The sequence below is a fragment of the Elgaria multicarinata genome, chromosome 5 (genome assembly GCF_023053635.1).
Source record: "Elgaria multicarinata webbii isolate HBS135686 ecotype San Diego chromosome 5, rElgMul1.1.pri, whole genome shotgun sequence".
NCBI lineage: Eukaryota > Metazoa > Chordata > Lepidosauria > Squamata > Anguidae > Elgaria > Elgaria multicarinata.
This window is the reverse complement of record NC_086175.1, coordinates 56977145-56998085: the sequence shown is the minus strand read 5'-3', so window position 1 is coordinate 56998085 and position 20941 is coordinate 56977145. Positions and strand designations below refer to the sequence as shown.

At 39.6% G+C, this 20941-nt stretch overlaps 1 protein-coding gene across 2 annotated transcripts in view; it reads right to left on the bottom strand.

The window, feature by feature from the left end:
- Positions 1 to 20941, bottom strand: part of REPS2 (RALBP1 associated Eps domain containing 2) — an 84590-nt gene that overhangs the window by 15362 nt on the left and 48287 nt on the right. For both annotated transcript variants that reach the window (XM_063126418.1, XM_063126419.1), the window contains 4 exons: positions 18119 to 18161; positions 16229 to 16365; positions 7786 to 7859; positions 6673 to 6750 (listed from right to left, as the gene is read on the bottom strand). In XM_063126418.1, the coding sequence (XP_062982488.1) occupies positions 6673 to 6750; positions 7786 to 7859; positions 16229 to 16365; positions 18119 to 18161 (332 nt within the window). The remainder of the gene's footprint in view (positions 1 to 6672; positions 6751 to 7785; positions 7860 to 16228; positions 16366 to 18118; positions 18162 to 20941) is intronic.

Below are 20941 nucleotides of genomic sequence, written 5' to 3'. Positions count from 1 at the left end.
TAATCAGGCTGCCACTAAATGCTGGAAAACTCTTTTTGCATGTAGTAGTTAACCAGGCAATGAATGAGGAAGAGGAAAATGGAACCATTTAAAACATTTAGCTGTATTTTACTCATCTACTAAATTCAGAAGAATTTCTTTTCTGGTCAAAATGCACCTAATTTTGATGTTTCAGATCATCCCCCCTGCCCCGTCTTCAGGCATTTTCCTCAAAGAAGGTAACCCTTATTTGTACAATTTACAAGCCTAGTATCCACCATAGTGAACCATACGTTTCTTTTTACAGCTTGCTATAGAAGCTGAAAATGATAGCACAGAAAGAAAACCTATAGGGATGCAAATGCAACAAGCTGCCAAGACCTTGTGGTGCTGACTGCTTTTGCAACACTCTGCAATCCTCAAATTTTGATAAGCTTTTTTCTTTTTCTTTTAAGAGCTATCTGAGAGTCAGTGATAAGGTTTGGGGGAAAGGCAATAACGTATAAAAAGTACTAGAGTGCTTAGTGCTTTTAGAAGTAATGAATATGAGTTTGATGGAAATGTTACCAATCTTCTTTCATATTATAGTTTCACAAAATCAGCTTAAAGTAAAATCAAGACTTTATGTGCTCTTTTCTATGGCTATATCTATAGGACCCTCATTTTCTAAAGTATTACATAAAATACCAAAAAAAGAGAGAGGTATTTTCCTGTGGTACTTGAATTTGTTAGAAAGCTCTCATTTATCTAAGCAATGAGATTGGTAGTAAACAGATGGAGCATCATCACACAGGGGAAAATCGTGTTTCTTTACTGTCGCTTCTCCACCCCCGTGTTTGTCCCTCATTACTTCCTCTTCTTCCCTGAGGGGAAGAGGAAGTAAACAAAGACCACGTGGTCCATTGAGAGCTGTTTTAATTGTGCCGCTTTTCCTTCACACAGCAGGAGATTGTGGCACATTCCATTTTTTTTTAAAAAAAAAGTCAGATTTTGGGGGGTCTATTTTGTGTTGGAAAAACGAGCGGGAGGAGCAGGAGACACGGGGGAGGCAGACGACGCAGTCTAAAGGACACACACACATCCGTAAATGGGCAGTAGCGTGCGTGCAATAAAACGCTTGTCTTATGAACCTCATGGCTTCTGTTTCATTTTAAATCAATTTTATTATGTCCTTGTGTATGTATTTCACAGAATACCTAAAGTATTAGAATAGCCACCTGCACTGTAAATCCACTTGAACTGTACTCAGAAGATGGAAGATAGAATAATTAACAGTATATTGCAATGTATAACATTTTATTACTATTAGAGACTTGGGCCCTTTCTACACCTAAGGGTTATTCCAGGAAAATGGAGGGATCGTCCCTGCCTGCTCCCGGGATCCCGTGTGTGGCATTTCGTTGTACAGGAACAATCTCGGGATGATCCTGGGATATAGGGCTGGTGTAGACATGCCCTTACAAAGCAAAGCTAAATGGGTTGGGAGGGAGCGATATGGCGGATGATCCACCACTTCCAAAGGCCTTCCAGCTTGCTGTGACCAGGGCAGGAAGTGTGTGTGCCTGCATGTCCCCCTTCCTGCTGAGAGACTAGCTCCTTTTGACTCTCCTTCTGTCTCTGAATTGTTTCCTTTCAAGCTATTCATAATAAGAGGTTTGTAATTTTAAGACTTAGTGCCCGAGTAGTGATTTCCTCTTCCTTCCCGATCCCCTGTGCCTTATTCCTTTTACTCTACTAGCCATGTGGGCAAGGACTGTGAGCCTTTTCAGCTCAAGAGTGGGGTGTTTCAAATAAAAGAATAAATAAATGAAATAATTAGATAGAAAGCTCTGATTTAGCTCTGCCCATGCCGCCTTTAAATTTGGTGAGCAATCTTTTCAGCAATGAGAAAATCCCACACTTTGCCAAACCACTGGAGAGTGGAGGAAGAATGGGGGGTGGGTGGGGATTCTGCTTTTGCTGCTAGTAGCAAATAAGAATCGAGGGCAGATCATAACTTGGATGTCACCCCACTGACATCAAAATGCTTTATGAAGTTTGGCTCTAAAGGAGAGAAGGTGCCTGTAGCAAAACGTTCTGTACAATGCCATGTACCCACGTCTGAAAAAGCACCATCTTGGACTCTCTCCTTCATAAACCAGTCTTAATTCTGATTTAAACGTTAGACGGATGATCTTGTACCAGCCATATAAGGTAGCTCTTTTATACAGGCATATAATAAAAAGAACTGGATGTCCTTCCCATACCTTATGCCAATTTTCCACTTCCAAATTTCAGTTCTCCATTGTATTGTACATATAGGCTAACTAGGAATTGTATTTCCCCTCTATCAGAATGAGGTATATCTGAAAGCAAATCCTTGCATCTTGCTAAATTCACACCAATCCAGCTTCAAGTACCATGGGTGACCTTTTGATGTGAAAGGTAGTGTTTTCTCTTCTGCAAAACTGCCTCAACTTGAAGGTATTGAGACCATTCCATCTGAAGGCACTAGTCTCTCAAATACTAGAGTGAATGGAAACTCTTAAGGCTTGAACAGATTCTGTGGAGTTATGTTTTTTAAAGGTAAAGGTGGGGTAGAAATACTGTCGTCTTTATTCCATGTCATAGTTAACATTAGTGCTGTTAGGGGATAATACAGATATAGGAGGGAAATCACTCTCAGTGCCTAAACCCCTACCATAATTTTCTGCACACACTCACTATGATAGTGAGAACAACAAAGAGTCTTGTATAACTTTAAAGGCAAACAAATGTAATATAAACTGTTCTGGGCCAGTGTGTATTTTGTCAGATGTATCAAGTGGTCTCCTAAGTGGGTCCCTATAGGTACCCCGATTACAGAGAGAAAGAAAACAAAAATCCTGAATGGTATCCAAACCTGTACTGGTACAAGAGGAATTCCTCAACTTTCCCCTCTGCAACCATTTGTGCCAACCCAAAAGCCTCCCTTGAGAGTTGGGAGACCCTCAGGAAAGGCCTGGGTTGTGGGGCAGGGGCTGCAACAGGAGAGGGAATAAGGGAACATCTGGCTTGCATCAAATGGAACAGTATGGGAGGAGAAATTCACTTTCTGTGAGTATCCTTGTGGTCATATAACATTGGATACCACTCATTGTGTGTGTGTGTGGGGGGGGGGCAGAGGCATTTGTGCACATGTGATTCTTTTACAAAGTAATACATCATCATCATCATCATCATCTATATAGTGCGTTTGAGTGTTCAAAGCTCTTCAAATATATTACTACAATAATATTCACCTATCCCCATTTTGCAGATCAAATGCTGTCATGGCAACTCCCAACATGTCAGCTTTCTTACATTGCACCTTACTAGTTTCTCCCCAAAGATTAGAACCTACAAAGTGACTAGTAAAAGCCACCACTACTCTGACTGTTCACTAAGGAGTCATTTACACATTACCTGGACTTAAGCAGCTCCAGAAAAATGATGCGCTAGATCCATACTCTCTTGGCCAGGCATCACCAGCATGGTGCCCTCCAGATGTGTTGGACTAGAAACCCCCATCATCCTCGGTCAGCCTTTGAAGAGATGGCACTCACTACGTTGACCAGACTTTAGAAATCTGGCCAGTACAGTCTATTTGAGAGTGGATGTGCTACACCCAGGATTTGTTGAAGCTAAGTTCCACTGGGTCACGCTTGCTAATGGATTTCCATTTGGTGATTTCATGCTCTGTTGTAGTACAGAGACTTTTTAAAGCCTGCTCATGGATGTCTTCTTGAGCCATTGAAATGTTACTTCCATTGATTTGAGTTTCATTTTGGGGTAGGGGGTATCTTATTTGTGTCCATTTATTCTCTTGTGCAAGAAATGACTTATGTGAAATAGCATAAGGGTACTGTTGAGAGGTGATAGTGTATATCACTTTAGAAGATGTGCAAGTGAATGAGCTGATGTTGTCAGGTCCCATGACAGTATTGCCCAACTATGGGGACAAAGTTGGCAGGCAGCAGAATTGCAAGGGTTTGTATATCTGTTACATGGCCCATTGTGGATGAAAAGTAGCTGCTTCAATTCAGAAATCATGAGCAAGGCAGACCACCTCTGAGAAGAAAGGATCATCTTGATGCACTAGAGAGGATTTTATTTAATATTGTAAGTGGCAACTAGTACGCTTTTCCTTTCTTCTTCTGGCCTGAGTAGCCATTTGGCCTAGTTAGTCTATTTCCAGGCCAAATCCTAGAAAAAGACTAACTGGGCTTATAATTTTAAGAATGCTTGATGTTCAACTGGCATCAAGGCCAATTTTATAGCTGATACACTTCCAAAAGAAATCCTTATCATCCTTTTCTAATAGGCCAATCTGGCAAAAGCCAATCTGGCCCTTTCATTATAAATTGGTTCTGATATATGCAAATCACTGCTCATAAAAGTGTTTGGTTTGTGTGAGCAGTCTAATGTATTGATGGCAGATGCAACAGCAACTTCTGAGCAGAGCAGGCTGTGCTGCTGCACAGGATTAAACCCCAATGCATCTCTGTCACCTATGCAGAATCAGAACATTCAAGGGCTGCTCAACAATCATGTGCATTCTAAGTAACCAGTGATGATAAGGACCCCCCCCTCCCCATGAGCCCAGAAGATCAACAACAACAACAACAATAATAATAAATAAATAAATAAATAAAAGTGTGTAATGCTTTGAATCATTTCCATCCTTCCTCTATTCTGAAAGCAGATCTCTTTTGCTTGTACTTCTATATGTTCTTTTCAGCCAAGGACCCCATGAAGTAATGTAACCCATATGCTTATAATAACTCTAGTTGCTTTACGTGAGCAACAAAAAAAAGTTCCAGCTTGCATGTATAATATTTTACCACTTTGAAGCAAGTTTTAATTGTTAGGCATACACAAGGTGAGAGGAAGCAATGGTGTTTCGTCATAGCCAAAATACCAAGTGTTTGCACATCTTTTAAAAAAATACTGAAGGAAAAAATGAACAGTTTGACATGGGATGTTATTTTACCCAACTGCAAGTGTAGATGGAAACCTTTCCTTTAACAAGCTACAGCATTTTATTCAAATGAAGAGCGGTCTCACCATTGCTGGACCAGTCTTTACTCAAATCCTTTTATAACTGTTGGGTTGCTGCCTACAGGGCTAGCATTGCATTCTCACCTGGTTCTACTGGATGAGAAAACCATCTCTGTGCTTTGAGAGATCAAACCTGTCATTTCTTTCTAACCCCCAACAGCTTAAGAGGAATGTTTACCTCTTCCTGCCCAAAATCAAGCTTTACCAAAGCCATGGCTGCTCAGGGATGCAGGAAGATACTAACACGCAAGCTGTTCCTACTTGTTGCCTGGGCCATAAATTGCATCCCAATTTGCCTTGAACCTTGATAATAACAACCTGGACTTGCAAATAAAATCCTAGAAATACATTTGAAGTTAAAAGAGAATTTAAAACTGGAACAATAGTCCTTGATTAATAAATAATAAGCTGATCCCATACCTGAGAACATACGGGAGATCCAGGACAAATAAAAGGAAGTACTTCTTCACACAGCGCATAATTACATTATGAAACCACAAGATGTAGCGATGGCCACCAATTTGGATGGCTTTAAAAGGGGGTTGGATAAATTCCTGGAGGCAAAGGCTATCAGTGGCTACTAGCCCTGATGGTTGCGTGCTATCTCCAGTATTTGAGGCAGTAAGCCTGTTTGCACCAGTTGCTGGGGAACATGGTGGGAGGGTGCTATTGCACCATGTCCTGCTTGTTCATCCCTGGCTGATGGCCGGTTGGCCACTGTGTGAACAGAGTGCTGGACTAGGTGGACCCTTGGTCTGATCCAGCATGGTACTTCTTATGTTCTTATGATCATGGATTAAATTCAATGGCCTCCATCCATACGCAGAATGGACATTGCTGGGGAAATAGATTCTATACCCCCATGCCACTTCCTCCCTGTCCTCCACCCACCAAAAAAATCTGCTCTGGAGGGCTGGGGGATCCTTCAGAGCAGATTTGGTGTGCAAGGGGTACAGGAAGAGGAGAGGAAGTCTCATTGCATGAACAGAAGGACACTTGCAGGACATTGGATGTTGACTTCATGAATGTACATTCATAAAGATGTGCAACATAAGATTATTGTTTCTCTGCACCCCTATACACAATATACAATTATTTGCTATGCTGTTTTTTCCATGGGGTTAACATCCAATATCTTGCAAGTTGTCTTCTGATCATGTAATGTGACTTCATCTCCTTCTGTAAGCATCCCTTTTACACAGGATAGAAAAGACAGGGGCACTTTGATAGCTTACACGTACCTTGGCTGCATGCAGACCTGGCAGGCAGCCAATGAGTCAGGGAAGAATACTTTTTTCTGTTAGTGGCAATTTATAAATTGTGCTAGCAAATCTGTCCACAAAATTGTTCTCTCAGGGACTCTGTGGTAAACCATCATGTGCTGTAATCCTATGCATGCTCCTATGGATATAAACCCTATTGAGAACAATTGAACTGTCTTCTGTAAACATATAGTTAAGACTGGGCTGTTACTCTGTTAAAATTTCAGAGTTGGATTTGCTTACTTATTGATTCAGGGTAACAATTCTGTCAACATAAACTAACCTAGTACAAATCACTGGTGTGGCAAAATAATTGTGTGCTAGAAAGAAAGAATTTACATCTCAGTTATACTTTTACAATTTAAAGTCGTACCTGTTCTTGAAGTCTGAAGTCCACGTAGCTTGATTTGACTTGAGCACTTTGTTCGGCATTTGTGATAGGATGAGAAACCTGTAGAATACAAATACAGCGCCATGAACATTGATGGTGCTATATAAATTATTATTATTATTAATAATAATAATAATAATAAGTAGAACCCATCTTTTTATGTAATCAGATGAAGCCATATAATAAAGTTTGGGGTGGTGGTGGTAAATTAGTTGGATTAAGTTTTAGTTCCAATTTTAACTTGCAGAAAATAATTTTGGAGTCATTTTCTTTTCCGGAGAGGAGCAAGGCTTTCAAATGCAATAGGGATTCAGAAGGAAAAGGAACAATAAATCAATGTGACAAAATAATAAGCAGGAAGCAATTTTTTAAGATTAAAAAGAGCTGGGAGATGCTGATGTTAATAGAGAATGTGGGTAGAGGAAAAATGTCATGAATGTGCAAGTGCAAGTTCCAGAAATTAGCACTTCAGCTCATTTCTGAGGTTGTTGCTTTAGGAACTGCTAGATTCCCATTGCACTAATAGTAGGTCCTTTTGGCACATGCACAGTGTTGGAGACAGCCATGGATTTCCTCTGTCCTGAGTACATTGTAGGACAGAGGCTCCTCATGCAGTGCTCACAGGGACCTCCAAGGGTCTCCGCGAAACTCCAGACTCCCTTCCCCTCCTCACATTTTTTTTTAAAAAAAACCTTGGGAAATGTTAGGATAATCTTTTTCTTCTTTTCTACCCTCCAGCCTTGCTCTTTCTCTACCTCTTTGCCCTGCTCTTTCTCTCTCCCTCCCTCCCTGGCTCTAGACTCACTATTTCTCTCCCCACCTGTGCACCTTGCTCTTTCTCCCCGCTCCCAGCCTTTAATCTTGCTCTTTCTCTACCCTCTAGCCACATCCTCGGCCATTTTGTAGTGGTGCTCTCAGCAATTTCTCAAATTCCAAAATGTGCCCACAGGTCTAAAAAGGTTGGGGGCCTGTGTTCTAGGATGTTGGGCCAGAAAAGATTGCTCCTTGTCTACATAAAAACCTCTGACAATGGCCATAGTCTCCCTTAAAACCAGCAATAAGCACATTATTTTCATTCCAATATTCTATACATACCTGGGATACAAAAGGCCTAGGAGGTAGAGCAGGTGGTGGTGGTGGTGGTGGTGGAAGCCAGCCTGCCCTTAGTGCTAAAAAAAGGACAAGAAGGAGACAAATCAACATGTATGAAAAGAACCTAAAACTAAGTACATCAATTAGAACAATTTGACTCCTCAACTCAAATCGATTTAAGAATACAAGCTTAAAGTGAACAACATATTAACACCATCCTCTGTGTCTTCTTCTACAGAAAAAACATTCAGTAAGAATCTGACAAACACGGACAACATGGATTAAGTTAACAAGTTTCATTGAAAGGTATGGTGCATGGTACATGGGAGAACTTTTGAGTTTTCTGTTCTTTGTCACCAACACTCTAGCCTTTAAAAAATGAAGCAATATTGTAACGTGGACATTAGAGAGCATTCAAAATAAAATGCAATGATGTGAAAAAGTGCAGTTGTACAGAAAACATCTGTGGATGGAATTAGATGTTCTGGCACTTGGATGAACTAGTTGTAGCTTTTAAATATTTTTGGCAGGGGCTGAAGAGGAAAGAGACCAAACAACAGTCAGTTTAGGGCTTTATGGTAACGTAATATAATTCAGTTTTCTATTCTGAGCCAGGAATCTTAGTTGCTAACACCCATGATGGGACCATCTATTATACCTCCCAATCTGGCTTCAGTTAAATTCATAAACCTTTAGAGGCCAAAACTGCAGAGAAGATCAGGCTTTGTGATACAGTTATAATGACACAGAGGTTATATGGACATATGAAGAATGACTGAAGAATCTCTTGATAATTAACCTTCTAGAAGACCCTTATAACTGCAGATCCTTTTTAGCAAACACAACTGAAAAGACATTTAGCAACTTCTTTTGTGTTTGTTATTTGGCCAATTCAAAATCCTAGCACGAAAGAAACACCATGAGAATACTAAATAGATAAATGTGTCCTAGGTCACAATTTTTTTTACTGCAAATGCATTTATTACGGTATAGGAAATCTTTAAAAGCAATACTTATCATGTTCTCATTTTTAAACTGGTTTGGGTAGAGATATTGACAAAACATAAGGGAATAACAGAGATTTATGTATTTAAAGATTTATAGATAAAGTACTGAATACTGGCCAAGAGTATGTGTAATAAACAAAGAAAAAGGAAAGACTGAGTATGTTTATTTTTTTAAACGGTCAGTAACATCTATATCCCAAGCATATTGTGCCAAGTGTGAACTATTAGAATTTGGTAATGTTACCCATAAACCCACCAAAAAAACCATACGTAGGATTAAAAAGGTTAAATCATAGTAATCAAAAGTAACAAAAACCCACCATGTATTATGTTACTTGTATACTATCCACATTTAGCCAGCTTTTATTTTTATTTATCTGAAATATTTATACCCCACCTTTCCACACGTGTGTTCAAGACAGCTCAAGTTTTTAAGTGAAAATAATACAGCTGTGGTAATTCGGTCTTTTGCTTACCAAAGTTGACAGTAAGAATTTTTTTTTAGTTAAAGGTTAGAGATGAATTGGAATCCAACATTTATTGAAGACACTTAGCATATGAGTTGATTCTTACTGAATATTCAGTGTTGGGTTAGATTTCAGCGTTTGGAAGGAAGGCATGTGAATCCATTGTGTGAGCCACAGAACTGGACATGAAGCCATTCAGTAAATTAGCAATGACATGAATAGTTTTGTCTACCTTCACCCACCCCCCATCCATTGCTTTCTTGGTCCGGGGTAGAGATACCTATTTTCATCCATTGCAAATATTAGGGGGTGGTAGTGGTATCTGGTTTGGGATCACAGCAGGGAGTAAAGTGTTAAAGATGCCCTGCAAGGGTCTTGATCCAGATAAGCCCTCTTGCACCTACTACTTACTTCTAAAAGCTATTCTAAACAAACAATTTCTAATTGTGTGAACAGCAGCCGCCTAGAATCAGGCCAGATCAGGATACGACACTTTGAAAACAGTTTGAAAAATGTCTATGGAGTATGTCCTGGGCCCCAAAAGTTGTCACTACCGTTATAAACCATTTTAAAGCAGTAGTGTAGATCCTGCCTATGTTTCACTCATAGTGATATTTAAAGGAGACATGCACCTAGACACACCATAGTCTTCATTAATCTCAGGTACCACAGGTATGTTTACAGGATGTTCATAGTCACAAAAAGGCTCCTAAATTGGATATTGGGTATTAAAACTTTTTTTACTGCTATTAAAGCATTGTTAGCCCTCACTGGTGTGCATGCATATGCTTGTGTCAGATTTTTAAACCAATCAATAGCTGTGCAGGAAAGTGGATTTACCATTACATTTAAACTATCTGCATCAACGAAAATGCATGTTTAAATCTCCCACCCATAGAGTTGTACATATTTGGAATGGCTCCCCAATACACCCCAACACACACATTTTAACCTTTCTTCCTTGTATGGAAGTCCCTTTTTGGATAATAGTAACACTATCTCCCAAACCCTCCACTTTTTCTATGAATATGGGAATCTATGGCACCACCTTTTCCTTCATTATCTCTCAATTCTTGACGGGAAAACCTTGCTTTCCCACCCCCCTTCTCTAGATGCCAGTAACATTGACAGCAGTTGGGGAAAAGTCTAGTCAATTTCAGTGCTGGTGTTACTTTTTCCTTGAGATGGTCATGTATAAAGCCCTTGTCATGAATACATAAATACAAGAGCAAGAAGGAGCCCTAGCTGACGATACATCTCCGACCCAGTGACAAAACATCAAGATAATAAGACATTAAGCAGATACATTATGTTAGCACCTGTGCAAAGAAGAAAATGCACCAACTTATTTATTAATCAATAGCCAAAGCTGAAACAAGGGCACAGCAAAGGGAACTAAATCTCAGGAAGTACTTTAGAAATATACAAGTTGAGGAGTTCAATTCAAGGGAGGGGGGATTATGTAGAAATTGAATTATTATTATTATTATTATTATTATTATTATTATTATTATTATTATTATTTTGCAGCTCTGCTCCAGCAGAGAATATTGAGCGGTTGCAGCAATACTCAACCAGATATTAAGACTAAACCCACGTTTGGAAAGTGGGTAAATCTAATATATAGTTCTGGATTGACAAAAGCCACAGTGCAAATCTAATTATCAGAAAAGACTGATTATAAACAAAAACTATAAGCTTAGCTTTCAGATCAAGCTCAGTGTAGGCTCAGTTTTAGGTCTTCAAGTGCAACTTGTAAAATAAAGTTTAGCTGTACACCTCAGTGTAATGTAAGAGTTCAGCTTTTAGTTCAGTTTTTAAACAAGAATGCAACTACAAAACAGTGATTAAGCCATGTTCACAGTGATTCAACCCCAGGCAGCTTCTAACTGAATCCTCTTCTTAATCCCCACTCACTTGTCCGTTGCTCTGATAAAAGTCCCCATCCCAGGGGGCTCAACTGACCTAGATTTCCACGCACTAGAGCTTGGTGGAGCCCAATAGTTAAGCCACACACATCCTTCATTTTTATAATTCAGACCCTCCTCACTGGGCAAAGCTAGCTGCCAAGGCTCTAGATGTAGAACTGGCTTGCAAGGGGGCCAAGCTCTGTGAGTGCAAGGGGGAACAAGAGCTGATGAAGCATCTCAGCCCCAGTGACAAAGGACATTTAAAAAGTTAAGCAGACACAAGTAAAGCACCCATGTGAGTTTGGAAACAGGGAGGGGAGTCCACAGCAGTAGATCCTTCTCCCCCATTTAATAGTAAATAACTTAGGATTCTAGGTAAACAAACCCACTAAAGAAAACCAGAAGACCAGCAGGGCTGTGGGGGCTAATCCACAGGATGTTCCAGTTTAGTACACTGCCAGTTAAAATTGCTTTGTTCGCAACGGGCTACATTAAATACATACATAGATGCACACATCTTGTTCAGCTTTGAAAAATATGTTGTATCTGGGCATTGAGCATTTTAGGCAAGCAAAACACTCAGACCAGGCATGTTTGACCCAGTTTCCTGTTTTCTGAATCCTAAAATTCTAACTAAGCTATTCATGAAATATTCATATATCCTGCTGTTTCAGAATATATTTGACCTGTTTGAAAGTAGTCGTGCTTATGTGAGCAGTATTCCTAGGCACATTCCAGAGCTCTCAGGACAGAGTGTCAGCACAAACCTGTCTTCAAAGGGGGACAGCAATTGTATGTGCAAAAAACATAATACAGGAGATACAAGCACACAGTACAGCGGTATGCCAGATTTATCATTGTTGAGTTCTTGCTTGTTAAAGATAGCAATGACACATGTGCATGCATTTTGGAAGTAAAAAGTGTTTTCTAGAAAATACTGATCACTTACCTCCATCCTGCTGCATCCTGTTCCAGCCGCTCACAGGAACAGGAGGTAGCGGGATGGAACAGGAGGCAATAGTACACTCCCTGGCTTGTCCGCCTCTCCCGGAAGTCTTGTGAGACTTCAGACCTCTGGGAGAGGCGGGGATGCCTTACTGGAAGCAGCCAGTGCACGGGGTAGATGTGCCAGGCAGGGATCCATGCATGTGTATGGGGTGGGGTGGGGTGGGGGGGTAACACGCCTCAGGTGGCAACCCACCTTGGGCTGGGCCTGCTTACGATTGATTTTTTTTAAAAAAAAAATCCATGCCTTTTCATAAAGAAAGTGAAAGATAAAACCACCACACATGCAGAGATTTAGTTTGACCATGCGTTTCCCTTTATTATCTCCAGGCTACATGTGTCATTGTGTCAAGGCACAGAACAATTCAGGAGTCACAAACTGTCCAAGGCATCAGGCATTCAGGGCTATTGAAGACGAAGATACACAATTCATAGCAAACAACAATTCAGGATCTATGAGAAATATAGCAATGATTAAAGTTTAAACAGACATAGGTCCAGGTTTCATAGAGTTTTCAGGTGAAGCAGGCTAAGGTCCAGGTGAGAAGAGTTTCTCACAGCTCAGTTAGAGAAAAGCCCCAAACATAAAGGGTTACAGGCAGTAAACAAAGGATGGTAATGATGGACAATGAAAGAAGGACAATAATGAAAATGTTATCAGCAAAGGCTCCCTGCCTGAGCATCTGCTTAAAACCAAGGGTGGGATTGTGATAACACACTTCTTGATGATCTGTCAGGGGATTTTAGCCCATAATCGAGCCCTATGCCAAAAAGGACATCTCTGTTCCACGCTCTTGAGTTGACATCTCAACCTGTGTGACACCTCTGAAAAACCTCACCACTTCTGCTAGTTTCTCATGGAGAAGCTATGAGCTTTCTTAACTATAAACTTGACATTACAAAGAACTCCAGGTATGTACCGTATTCTCTTTCTGTTACACCATGCTATTATCTCCTAGGATCGTGTCAATTGACTTCAGTTAGACTAAGCATGCATAATTGATAAAGGATTGTATCCAATGTCTTAACTTAAGCAATACCTTAAGTATTCTCTGGGTGAGCTCTGTTGCTTTTAATGCAACCATCTAAAACTTGAAAGACTAGTCTAGGTCACCACCTTTCTTAATTTAATCTACTGATCAGACTAATAAACGCAGCATGATCAAAAGGAACACAGCACAGGAATGCAGCATGAGGCAAATTGCTGGCACGTATCAGCTCTTCTGTTCAAGAAATTAAACAGCCGTTTGCACAGTTTGCAGCAGTGCAAGGGCTGGCTGTGTGGAAGAAGTATTGGAACTAGAAAATATTCCACTTCAGTATGCAAAGCAGAAACACAAAAGGCAGCATGGATACATTTGATCATTTACGCTTTTCTACTTCACTGCATCATGATACATTCATATAACACTGCGGCATACTCTACTGTTCATAATCAAAGATATATAGAAAACCAAGTCTCTATTTTCTACACTGATCAAACAACACACTTGCTACACATAGATAGATAGATAGATAGATAGATAGATAGACAATTACTCAAGGTTACAGTTAAATCTCTTAGTCCTCCTCATTTAAGACATTATGAATACATGACCAGGAACTCAGTATACATTCCTTCTGTCAGTACAAATATCCCTTAAGTCCATGATTCTCCAAAGTGTAAGGTGGACCTCATTTTACATGATGCAAACAGTTGCTGGAAAAGGTTTAAGAGGTGCTCCCCTAATTCTGTGTTTGGGGATTGAGATGTCTACTAAGGAACAGATTAGAAATAAATGGGTGGGTAGATTGGTACTTATCAATAAACACAATGTAGATGGCAATATGGGCTCTGCATCATATATTTTGTGTTGTGTTTGTTTATTGCTTCTAGGGTCAACCAAACAAACAGTTGACCCTAGGCTCTGTTTTTCTCTTGGGAATCCCAGACCACTCCAGAAGACAGCCACTGTGGAACACTTGATAGGCTGCTGGGCTTAAATGTGGGAAACAGATTAGAATCTGCACTTGCGTATGAACTTCATAAAATTGTTTGGGAAGTTACCATCTCAGCCCAATACAGGATTGTTGTGAGCCTAAAATGCTTCTCTGAACTACTTTGAAAAAGGATAAGATACAAATACATTTTTAAGCAATTCCACAGTAGTCATTTTTATTTACTTTGTCTGCACAGGGTTTGGCCCTGGATGATTTTTTAGGATAATCCAAATTATCCTTTTCTCTTAACTGTACTTAGGGAAACCAAACTCTTCTTACATAATTGTTTTTTTGTTTTGTTTTTACATTTTTATACCACCCAATAGCCGAAGCTCTCTGGGCGGTTCACAAAAATTAAAAAATTAATTAATTTAATTTAATTTATAGAGGCTCATTAAGACACTGGCTCAATTCAGAAGTCATGGAGGCAATAAATCTGGAACCCTCTTCAACTCTTCTCTGTTTGGCTAATGTGCTCTTTCCCGTTCCATTTCATGATTCAAGTTAACTACAGTTTGCCATGACATTTGATTTAGGCAAAGTACGGTTACTGCTAACCATATTTTGCCTCCAAACCAAAGATTGAGACCACAGTTTAGTTTCTAGGCAAGCAATGGTTAGCAGGAACATGGCTGAAAGTAACAACTCACCACACTTGGTACAAAATGGAGCACCAGCTATATTGGACAATATTTACAAAACCAGGTTGAAATAGCACCCTTGCTTGACATGTTGTGTGCTACAGAGTTTAACAGCTTTTCCAATAATTGTCAAGCAAACCTTGAATTTATTCTTGAATTTTCATCAGCTTCCTAAAATGAAGTTTAAACAGTAACATGTTTGAAACTCAAGTTGATGAAGCAAAAGGATCTCCCAGCATTTTTTTCTGCATCCATAATCCTGATAGAGCAGGGATGGACAACTTGTAGTCCTCTAGAAGTTTTGGCCTTCAGCAGTCACTATTGGCTATGCTGGCTAGGGCTGACAGAAATTGTAGAACAATCTGATGGGCCACAAGTTACCCACCCTTGTGACAAAGGATGCTGCATTACCACAGTCTCCTTGATTTTGCTACTATTCCATAAATAGACCTTTAGCAGTAAAGCAAACTATGAAAGAGGAACCCCGAGAAACAAACTTTATATAACTGGTTTCTCAGATTATTTAAAAGGGGCAAAATTCACCATATGATGGATTCATAGGTAACTCCAAGATTTTTACAAGCAAAGATCACCAGCAATTTTGCAAAACAATGGCACTTTACTCATCTGATATAGATGATGTCAGTTTTGATATGCATCTAAAGTGACAGTTTTCCCTTCCACTGAGGTGTGACAGTCTTTCAAAAATGCTTAATGGAGAAAAACATCTAAGCAGCTGCCAAGGGCTGGTATCAACCCCCCCCCCCCCCCCACACACACAAAGATTCAAAGAATAAAATGTGAAGTTTGTTGATAAACTAAAGCTTCACCATCTCTTTTTTAATTTACACTTTCTTATTCATAAACTTTAAACTGTGCTGACATGCAGTCGTGTCCTCTTAAGCCAGATCTGGTCACACACCCAACAGTCATGTATTGGAGCCTATTAAATACTTGATAAATCACTGCAAAAACATGGGGTTTGTAAAGCACCTGGCAGACCACAATATTTGGCCAGCATCCTGTGCATAGTCCAGGATCTGAAAATGTGACAAGATTGGAAAAGTGATTATAAAGCAACACTTCTTGGTTATACAGAGGAATATCTTGCTCAACAGTGCTCTGTATACATGAAAAAGGAAGGACTGGTTCACACATCCACATACATCAATTTGTTTCTCACTTTCTCACTGAGTCCACTTTAAAGCAGTTGACACAGAAGTTCTCTCTGTGGCATATGGTCTATAATGGCTCATTTACATATTCAAGTTGTCATTTGATACTGCAGCCATCAAAAGATAAAGATACATGTGTGAACCAGCTATCAGTACCTGTGCAAATCAATGGACATATAGCTATTTCAGTTCTATTTAAACTCTTGTTATTAAAAATTCTGAAGACGTAGAGGCCAGGTTTAAAGGACTGTTTAATTTTACCTTGTGTGTTTTGCTGGAAGATTTTATTTAGATCTAAGGAGGATGCTCTGGAATGCGATTTCTGTGGCCTGGGTGGGGGAGTTGGTGGTTCTCCCCCTTTTTTCATTGCATCTTCAATAGACGTGCTGGAATAAGACCTCAGGGGAAAGAAGACAAAATTAAAGGGGGGATTGCTGGTGTTTTATGCATATTGCAAAGACTGTAGTAAATAGGCAATGGAGGAATTTGATAGAGCAATATTTTTGTTCGGCTGGGAATTATTCATTAAAATATGACACATCCTCACTCTATATGTTTGGAGAGAGAGTACTGCTCTTCTTAAAATGTGGGGCCAATTTGCATCATTTCCCCTACACAACGTCTTCCTCCCCCCAAACAACTGATCGGTTGTTTGCACAGAACACTTTTATTTATTCATTCATTTATTTATTACAGTTATATCCTGCCTTTTTTCCTCCAAGGAACCCAAGGCGGCATACACAATCCTCCTCTCCATTTTATCCTCACAACAACCCTGTGAGGTAGGTTGGACTGAGAGTCTGTGACTGGCCCAAAGTCAACCAGTGGGTTTCCATGGCTGAGTGGGGACTAGAACAAAATGAGTTGCTTTCAGAGATGGCTAGCATTTGAAAATACCATAATAACTTACACATTGCAAACAGCTTGGTCCACCTATTATATGTAGAGAGGGACATATAGTGGACCTACTCCCACTGAGGGATTGTTTTCTAAAACATGCTAGAAAAGACAAGGATCTATCCACTAGGAAATCCATCTTTTGGCTGTTATAAGGGCACATCTGGTTAGGAACTGTATATTACGTATGTTCCAATCAGTACTGAACTGGAAAAGCCAGCACCCAAAAAAGGAAGCCATTTTTCTCCCATGCTAGCATGTGAATCTCACTTGTCAAACTACATGGCGTATGCTGGTTCTGCAATTGCCTTCAGCCATAGTGTGGACAGGAAAGGGACTGGCATGGCTGGATGACCAAAGACGAATAGGCTGCAGGGATTAGAATGGATGAATCAATGCATTTGGTCCACTTTTTAAAAAACGAACTTACACACACAGCAATCCTGTACAGGCCTGCCATCAACTGGTTTAAAATACTAAATGAAAAGGATAAGACTGCAGGGGAAGAACATTTTTCTGCTGTTGTAATCATTTTCCCCCTGCAAGGTTGCAGTCTGTACTAAAATGAGCACTGACAAAATGGAGCTACAACTCACCTCAATACATTATGCCTGACAGACTAAGGCCCAAAAAACAAAAATGAAGCAGAACAGGGAAAAAAATTTCCAGTTGATGACAAAGGAACTAACAGTTGTTGCCAAATTTGCAATTACAAGAGAGAAGGCGAGTTGTTGATAATGGGCAAGCCTAAGCCACCTTTACATTTTTTATATAAGGATATTCAAACATACGCAAGTGCTATTTTAAGTTCCTACCCTGACCTTAGTACTGAAGCAAGATTAATAAAATGAAAATAGTCCCTGTATGACTAATTTGGCTTTTACAATTAATATAATTTTCTTAAGTTGGTCATACGAGAACGAGGTCTGGTATTTTAGTGACATATTAAAAGATCATACAGCCATAAAAATGTGCTAGCCATGATATCGAACAATGACATCACTTACATGTGCCCTTCTTTTCTATTGAAGACAACTATATATACACACATATATATATACATGTTTACAGGGAATATGTAGCCTTCTGAACTGGGTTTTTTCCAGCCACGTGTCTCATTTTTAATAAAATACACTTACATTTATATTCTGCCCATTGCTTCTGAAGAATTTGTTTAAACAACAACCTGTAGGTGATAGCAGACAAAAACAGGAAAACCCTAAAAGAAATTAGGAGTTCTTGATCTTAACTTACCTGGATCTCGGTCTTGCTTTGAGTGTGTTCGACTCCTGAGCAACTGTAATAAAAGACCACTTGTTATAATCATTTTCAGGAAATCAGACATCTCATAATTATTAGTGATGCATCAAGACAAATCACTGTAATCCTCTGCTATATGTGAATAGCACCATTGACCACCAGAATATAAGATCTTTCACTATGAAATAAAAAACCTGTTTCATTCTCAGGAGTAAATAATTTCTTCAGGCAATTTCCAGAGGGTAGCTATGTTAGACTACCGCAACAAAAACAACAAAGAGTCTTGTGGCATCTTAAAACAGGATTCCCCAGTGCAGCACCTGTGGGGACCACCAATGACGCCCATGAAGCTCTCCCCTCTCTGGCCTCTTAAAAAAAAAAAAAGTTTTAAGAAAAACCTTGGAAAATGTTATGACAGTTTTCTTTCCCTGCCTTTCTAGCCATTAGCCTTGCTTTTTCTCTCCACTCTACTTTGTTACCTTGCTATTCTCCCCCTCTCTCCTAGCCTCCCACCACCTCTTGAGTTCACCATTTTCCCCACTTCTAGCCTCGCTCTTTCTCTCCTATCTACCCCTTTATCATGCTGTTTCCCTCTCCCTCCCGGCCTCTAGTTTTGCTTTTTCTCTCCCCATCTCTTTACCTTGCTGTTTCTTCCCCTTCCCAGCCTCTAATCTTGCTCTTTCTGCCCCCGTCCTGCCTTTGCCTTGCTATTTCCCTGCCCCTCCCAGGGTCTAGCCTCACAATTTCCCTCCCTATCACCTCTTCAGCAGGTTTCCATAGCAGCCATTATGTGACTAGCAACATCCTCCATGGGAGCTATTTTGTGTTGGTGCCCACATCAGTTTCTTAAATTCCCAATTGTGCCCATGGGTCCAAAAAGGCTGGGGACCCCTAACTTAATACACCCTTATATACACCCAGACGACATTTATGTTCTTCAGAGGAGGCCCTGCTCGTCATTCCGAGACAAAGAGAATATCGTCGTTAAGACCCGTGACAGCGGGCCTTCTCTGTAGTGGCACCCACCCTCTGGAAAACCCTCCCTCATGCTGTTCGGGAGGCATAAAATGTAATATCTTTTAAATACCTCCTAAAAACATATCTTTTAAAACAAGTCATCCCTGGACTGTAACTTATTCTGGTTTTATGTGATTTTAAAGTTTTAAATTGGATTTTATGGTTTTAATTATAAACTGCCCAGAGAGCCTAGGCTGTTGGGCAGTATAAATATGTAATAAATAAATAAATGACTACCTGTGACAATCACATTATTAACAGTGGACATTTACAGTACAGCTATTGCAGTTAACACAAATATCCTGGCACTATGTAAGACAGATTGTCACTGTCAGTACTTTCTGCATTGAATATCCTTCTGACCTCACTGTATACAGTTCTCTCTCCCCTGCCTACTCACCCACCCCAGTATGTGCTATATAAAACCCCCAAAATCCTCCATAATATTCAGTGCTTGTGATGAAGTGGGCTATAGTCCATGAAAGCTTATACCAGAATAAATGTGTTAGTCTTTAAGGTGCCACAAGACTTTTTGTTGTTTTTCCTTTAGCCAAATGTTCCTGAAGTTTGTTTCAATGGACTTTTCTTGTCTGTTTTGCTTTGTGACCAACAGCCATGAAATTAGGCAATAACGAAGTGCCATAGAATCTCAAAAACTTCCCCAGATTGTCTACAGAACAAGAGACATCAACTATATTCTGGTACCTGAGCAAGAAGTAATCCAATCTTGGATTATAAAAAAGATAGTTTCCCCAAAAAGTAAGAGACTGAGAACATTATTCTATTTGTTTAGTTGTTTAAAATACTGGGATTTAGGAAACACATGTATTCAGAGGTATTTCAGCAGTCTGGCATCTTAGACAGACGAAACAGGAAAAGAATAAATAGTGAAAAGATGCCACAGAATAAAAAGTGATGCAGTATTTTGCAGATAAAATTCCTTCCTAAGCCTAGTAATTAACAGCTACTAACAATACTATATTATGAGAGTCTATGTCCTTCTTTAGGCTAATAAAGGTATTCAATCTCTAAAAATTGCCAGCCATCATGCAAAATGAGCTGAATTCTGTGATGGAATTTTTTTTTTTAGAAAAGGACTTAAAAAGTGATTTAAAGTATATTTTCTCCCATATTCATAAATTCTTTCCCCCTATGGAGACACTGGCTTATTTTGATAGGAAAACTGTGGTTGTTTTTTTTTTTTAGCTCTAAGACCTTTCTATTGTTCAAGCAAGTTAATGATTTACCAGTTGACTGAATGCTTCCTTTGCTCTAAAAAATAAAAAGCTAGCACAGCAGGAACATAACTAGGAGAGACCTTTTCTCTCCAATATGCTAGCTGTTCATATACAGAGTGGTTTTATTTTGTTTTTAATATGCAGGAGCATTAAACATGCAAGCATCTACCGGCCATCTCCTGAGGTCGGAGCCTGGACTTCAAGGACAAAGCCACCATGAAGGTCTCCATGGTGGCATGGAGGTGGATCTGAGATTGGATCTCCTTCTCTGAGGGGTAACCTTAATCTCTGCTCTTATATCCTATGATCTCTAAGACCATAGGACTGCTCTCATAAAATCTCTCTCATAGCATCTTCAAAAGAAAAAAAGAAACAAATGGCAGCAGATTTAGAATATAAACACTGTTAAACAAGCCCCACATATTCAGTTTCTTACAAATGTGATACTTAAGAAACTGATTATATCTAGAATAATCTACAAAAAGCTCAGATGCACTGCATAATGAGCTAGCTAGGTTTTATTTTGGTTTCAACTTTTATTTTTTTCCCCTATAGCTTTAAA